Source organism: Cynara cardunculus (genome assembly GCF_001531365.2).
Source record: "Cynara cardunculus var. scolymus isolate 2C chromosome LG 6, CcrdV1, whole genome shotgun sequence".
NCBI lineage: Eukaryota > Viridiplantae > Streptophyta > Magnoliopsida > Asterales > Asteraceae > Cynara > Cynara cardunculus.
In genome coordinates, this window is record NC_037533.1 from 18,074,429 (window position 1) to 18,080,831 (window position 6,403).

The 6,403-nt window shown below is 33.4% G+C and overlaps 1 protein-coding gene across 1 annotated transcript; it reads left to right on the forward strand.

Annotated features, from left to right (window-relative positions):
* Nucleotides 1–816: 816 nt before the first annotated feature.
* Nucleotides 817–5,481, forward strand: LOC112514847 (U2 small nuclear ribonucleoprotein A'). Its single transcript, XM_025121471.1, has 8 exons — nt 817–1,009; nt 1,127–1,167; nt 1,311–1,440; nt 1,537–1,742; nt 2,702–2,869; nt 3,725–3,775; nt 3,897–4,073; nt 5,216–5,481. Exons 1-8 carry the CDS (start codon nt 928–930, stop codon nt 5,219–5,221), a joined length of 861 nt encoding a protein of 286 aa, XP_024977239.1. The 5' UTR covers nt 817–927; the 3' UTR covers nt 5,222–5,481.
* The last annotated feature ends 922 nt before the right edge of the window (nt 5,482–6,403 follow it).

The window sequence follows — 6,403 nt, forward strand, 5'->3', positions numbered from 1 at the left end:
GAGAGAGGAAAGAGGAGATTTAAAATACCTAAAATGTTCTTGCATTAAAATTTTAATTCAAAATTACCAAAATTATAAATTTCATAATTTATCTATTGATTTGTGATTGAGATTGGAACTCACAGTTACCACAAACCAATTAGTTCTCATTTGATTAGGCCTCTATATATCTATACTATATTATAAAGTATTTGACAAAAACTCTTAAAAACCATTTTTTATGCATGAAGTACTGTTTATTGATGCATATTACTTAAAATTCAAGATTACAAGTAAATTGTGCGTAAGTACAACTTATTAAAGTTTCATGTAACTAACTGCAGATAAACAGAATTAAATAAAGAATAAACATCTCATTTTAAATATATAAAATCTAAAATATAATTAGGATAGTCATTAACTTCTAACAAAATGCTTAATTGTTATCTTTATTAAAAAATTATATTATTAAACCAAAGATAAAAAAATAATTAAAGAAATTTTAAATAGTTAGTTTGATATTAATATCATTTTTTATCATATTTTCATTTTCATATTTTATTTAAGAATAAAAATATTACGTTTTCTCAAAATTACATAAAACTGTATTATAACATCGATTAAAACAAAGAAAAAACGAAACATTAAAATCGAAATGTATTTCGCTACATTGTGCGAGTACCCTTCTAGTATATATATATAAAAGAATTTACATGATAAAACTATTAAGTGAAATGTTTTATTTGAAAAATAAATCGTTCCCATTATTTTTTTTTTAACAAATTTTCAAATATAAATTCAAAATGGTATTTGTATTTCGTCTCGTCAAAAACCTTTGGGGTACAATGGTAATAAGATCCTCCTGTTTTCTGCCGCACCCCTTTGGTTTTTTGGGGTTTTAGCCACCGGCTGCTGTTCCACAAACCAAAACCAACAACAGCAAGAGAAATGGTGAGACTTACGGCCGATTTGATATGGAAAAGCCCTCATTTCTTCAATGCTCTTCGCGAACGTGAATTGGATCTCCGAGGTTCCTCTCTGCTCTTTCTTAATCCTTTCATTTTGCAATCAAAACCTAGTTTTATGATTCGTATCAACTTTCTGTTCATATTGTATATGGCTTTTTCAATTTTGCTTTCGTTTACAGGGAATAAGATTGCTGTGATAGAGAATTTGGGTGCTACTGAGGTTAGTGTTTTTGTTTTCGGATTTCTAGGTTTTGCTGTTTTTAAGAAGCTAAGTAAAGCAGATGAATATGCGACCAGTGTCTTTTTGTAGGGTTATAGTTTTTGTTATTTTTTAATTTGGTTGATGGCGTTTCTCATGAACAGGATCAATTTGACACTATTGATTTGTCTGACAATGAGATTGTTAAACTCGAAAACTTCCCTAATTTAAATCGACTTGGGACGTTGTTGTTTAATAACAACAGGATTACTCGTATTAACCCTAACATTGGAGGTACCTCAATGCTTTCTTTTGAATTTTTCGTTTGGGGGTTTATTTATTTATTTTTTGTGATTTTTCTATAACAACTTGTGATGTTTGAATTTACAGAGTTCTTGCCGAAACTGCACTCTTTGGTTCTTACTAACAATCGACTTGTTAATTTGGTTGAGATTGATCCACTTGCATCACTCCCGAAGCTACAGTTCCTGAGTTTGCTGGACAATAACATTACAAAGAAACCGAATTACCGCCTATATGTCATCCACAAATTGAAGGCATTGCGTTTGCTTGATTTCAAGAAAGTGAAACAAAAGGTGAGTAATAATTTTCTGTAAGCAAATGTCTATGAGATTGAAATCTTGAGTAACTCGGATCTATGATGTGATTTAATGGTCATATATTCTCTTGACATTCATTTTTTAATAACATGCAAATTTTCTGAGTTGCTTGCTGTGTTACTGTTCTGATGGCATTGTAGATGCTAGCACAAACTTAGTTTGTTTCATTATAATATGCTCCTATACTACATCATCCTTCTACTTTCTTGATTTGATGTATCTCTAGGTGATGTATTTGGTGTAAACAAGTTGTTTGTCTTAACTGAAAGTTGAATCCTGTTTCCATCTTTGGTGAAATTGTATGATATAGTAACAAGATTGGCAAAGAGATCAACTTTTTGTTTCATTGTCACCCAACTTCATGATGGATGTTGAGACAATGTCTAATGCCTTAAACAAATATGATCATAACAATGACACCATATGCATGTGACTGGAGAACCTTGTTTTCCGCATTAAAATTATTTGCTTTTTTCCATTGAGACTTAATGATGAATGTGTTTAAGATATACATGATTTTTATTATGACAAATTTGAAGCCTAGTATTTAATTCCTTCGAACTCAAGCTGTGTTTACGAATCCTTGTATGATAACTCACTCATGTGAAGATCCAATATAATGTTCCTTGAAAAGGCCAATTTCCAATCCGTTGGGTAGAAAGTGGAAAAGAGTAGTGGTTGACTTCCTAATGTATTAGAAATCTGTTATGTAAAGAAATGGAATAAGGATGTAGAAAGGAGACTATACAGAATTTACAACTGTGGAATAGATCCCCCCTCCCAAATTACATCTTATTATCTCCAAGGAACTCGGCTATAGTCATCAAATTAGTCCTGATGTTACAAAAATATTTTTTTCATCTTCTACCATCCAGTTCAATTGTTGTCTTGCTTTTCTGAGAAGGTTGTTTGTAATATTGTATCGTTGGTTATAGGAACGAATTGAAGCAGCCAGTTTATTTGCGTCTGAAGAGGCTGAAGAGGAGGCGAAAAAGGAATCTGTTAAGACGTTTGTGCCTGGTGAGGTTCCGACTGAGGAGCCTAAGGAAGAGGAGCCATCTAAACCAGTTGGCCCTACACCTGAGCAAATTATAGCTATAAAGGTATTATCACCTTCTTAAAAATTCATCTCTTGGTCTCTCATTTTCTCACTCTCTCTCTCTCTCTGCATACGGATATGCAGACATGTATCTTTACAATGCCCCCTCTCCTCAAGAAATCAATCTTTTCCAAGAGAAATATACCAACTAAATCCAAGCAGTTGGGAGTCGGGACATAGGCAGAGCCAAGTGGTTATAAGATTGTTGCAAGATGCTCTGCATGGTTGTGATTACTCCCTCCGTCCCAAAATAAAATGTCCATAATTAAAATGGCAAACGGTTTTACAAATGTGTAATTATTACACTTTTTGATGAACTAACAACTAAGTGACAATTTTACCCTTAATATAGCGAAAATAGAATTTATCCATCTTCTAGTTGAGGGTAGAATTGGAAAGTAGGCACTTACTTTTGAAAGTGGACTCTTATTTAGGGTTAAACTAAACTAGAAATGCGGACTGGTGGGACTGAGTTTGAAATTATTGAGTAAAGGGACAAGCATGTCTTCTTGATCTCCGATATGTAGCTACAACTAATTTAATACTCTATACTTGTGTTTTACCTGCTGTATTCCATTAGTTCAAGCTACGGTTAACACAATCCAATAACATCACGTATTTTGTTTATACTTTTCTTGTACCTGCTTCTATTTATATTTTATTGCTTACTCTTAGCTGCTTTTTAAAACTTTATCTTATCTCGCTCTCTTTTTTGTTACTTTTCACAAGTCGGGGGTCTTTACAGAAACAACTGCTCTACTAGATGACGTCAAACTCTCACCAGACCCCACCTCCAAGTGGGATATTATTGGATCCATTTTGTTTTCTTTGGTTTATTAACATCATATATTATGTGCAGGCTGCAATTGTCAATTCTCAAACCCTTGAAGAGGTGGCTAGACTTGAAAAGGTGATATTTTCTTTTAATCTTAAATGGATATGTCAAACATATTATTTCTCGAGTATTTGCAATTCTTAAAAGGTGTTCCAATTTCAACCTACTGATCGTCTGCTATCCTATCGTTGAGCAGGCTTTGAAGTCTGGTCAAGTTCCAGCAGATCTTAATATTGGAAATACCAATAAAAAGGCGAACAATGAAAATACCACAAATGACATGGAAACAGATGGTGATAAAGAAGCACCTGTTGATGCTTCAAAGGATGCCAGTTCCAAAAAGGAAACTGATGGCCCTGCAGACATGGAGCAGGTACTCAACACTAGTCTTTAAGTTTCTTCCTGTATTAGTAGGTGTCAGTATTGTGCATGGTGTTACCTTGATTGTTTTAGCCTATTTTCCTTATCTTTTTTCCTATCCCTTGCCTTTTCTTAAATGTACCCGTTGCTTGATTGCACACTCTTTACCTATAACTTATTCTCTTTTTTTTAGTTTGTTAGTTTTACAAGCCGGGGGTCTACCAGAAACAGCCTTTCTATCCCTTGGGATAGACGAAAGGTCTGCATACATCTTAGCTTAGACAGTTAGACTAGCATGGGATTTAGCGAGTTTGGGGCCATTTACCAAACTCTAACCAGGCAAACCCTTAGCGGGTCACTTACTTTACGGGATGAGCATGACAAGGACAGATAATTTTTCTTGTTAAGTGACGGTGGTGACTTTTAGGGCCTTTTTAATTAGCAGCTTAATGGGACTCGCAGCTTATTCGGTCAGCTATACATGACTATTTGGTAGTAGCTTAATGATATAGAATGTGACTTATTCAGTAAGCTTCCAGGGGGAGCTTTATGCAAAAAGCCAAAAACAAACCTGCCCCTCCCAATTAGATAAACGCCCCTTCCATTTATGAAAAAACCATCCGAAACAAAAACCTTCACAGTCTATACATACAGATTAATCCGCACAGACAGCTTTATCCATACATGACTTAATGGAAAACCAATCAAACAACCCCTTACCCTTGCGATCAATCTTTCTATGCCATTTTGATGGCCATAATCTTACTCGCTAAGATAAGTGATGACTCTTACCTGGTAAGCTTTGTTTGGTTTGGTTTTAGATGGGTGTTTAGTTTCAAAAAAAAAATTAAGTATATAATATTTACATATGGTAAATACTTACTCACCGTTGGTGAGGTTTGACCTCTTGACCTTTACCAGTAATCATCCCATATACTACTATGCCAATGGCCCCTATGGTTGATTTTGAATATGTTTTATGGGTTGGATTCACGTGAGACATTGTGAAGGTATGAAAAACATCGAAACTTCACAGCAAAAACACTTTGAAGGTTCTTTTACCTTTACAGTGTTCTGCTGTGAAAGTTCAGTGTTATTTCTGTAATCCCAAATCTGTTCTCTTATAGATTTATCGTGTTAACGTAAATGTTTCAGGAATGATACGGTTGCAGAAATCGGGGGGTTGTAGATGCTAAAAGATGGGAAACAGATCCATCATACCAGGATTGATCCAAATGGTTTAGTTAGCAAATGGATGAAGTAAAGTCACTTTTGTACAATGAAAACTGACTGGAAGAGATCAATTATGATATCCCTTTGTTTGTATGCTTATTTTTAGTTAAAAAACCATGTTATTTAACTTCTTTTTTTGTAAGCTAAAATTTCATAGGTAAAAATGGATTTTGCATGCATTATTCTTATTTATATTTGATTTTGGAATTCATGTTTATAACTCTTCTTTTCTTTTCAAACCCTTTTATGTCCATTGCAAAAGAGGTGTTCACGGAAACGACATCTTTATGCGAACGATTTTATCGTAGTGATTTCCGTCTTCATTCTTTGGGATTTTTTGATGGACTAGTTTGGTTTTATATGGACCCTATAGAGGTTGTATTTTTGGATTTAGAGTTGTGTGCGTGGGATTTTTATCGGTTTTGGTTTGGTTTGATTTGGTTCTGGACAAATCCTTGAGGGGGTTTATTTAGATGTGGAGTTGTGTGTACAATAGATTTTTACTGGATTTGTTTGGTTGAGGCGCTTGAGAGGGTTGTATTTTCGAATGTAGAGTTGTGTGCAGTAGAGATCGTAGAATTTATTATTGCTATTAGCCTTCTATTGAATGGATTGGTGCAATAGTTCAGAGCATCTCTAACAGTCATGTTATTTGAAAAAAGTTTGCTTTAAAAACTATTGAACTTTCCTCTAAATTAGAGGGAAATAGGAGAGAAATGGAGAAATCATCATCATAATAAATAAACTCTCATAATTTATATAAATATCTCAATTAATTGGGTTACATTGGTTGTACAAATAGACATTGTTGCATTTGAAATATACCATATATATACCATATATATATATATATATATATATAAGAAAGAGAGAGAGAAACGATCAAATGCAAACCACCCAATTTATACAAACCGTGCAAATCATTCTTCCGTCGATTTCATTGTTTAATCTTATGAAATTTATTCATGAAATTGTTTCATATAATACTTTTTTTGATAAAGTTGTTTCATATATGGTTATGAAATTGTTTCATACAATATTTAATTGAATTTTAATGAAACTGTTTCATGTATTTCTCTAAAATTAAAATAATGAAGATGATAATATCCA

Bases quoted from the DNA above. Each gene is read 5' to 3' on its own strand.
- LOC112514847 (XM_025121471.1), top strand. From the start codon at position 928: ATGGTGAGACTTACGGCCGATTTGATATGGAAAAGCCCTCATTTCTTC. The intron at 1,441-1,536 runs GTACCTCAATGC...TTGAATTTACAG, and splicing joins TATTAACCCTAACATTGGAG to AGTTCTTGCCGAAACTGCAC. The intron at 3,776-3,896 runs GTGATATTTTCT...ATCGTTGAGCAG, and splicing joins AGGTGGCTAGACTTGAAAAG to GCTTTGAAGTCTGGTCAAGT.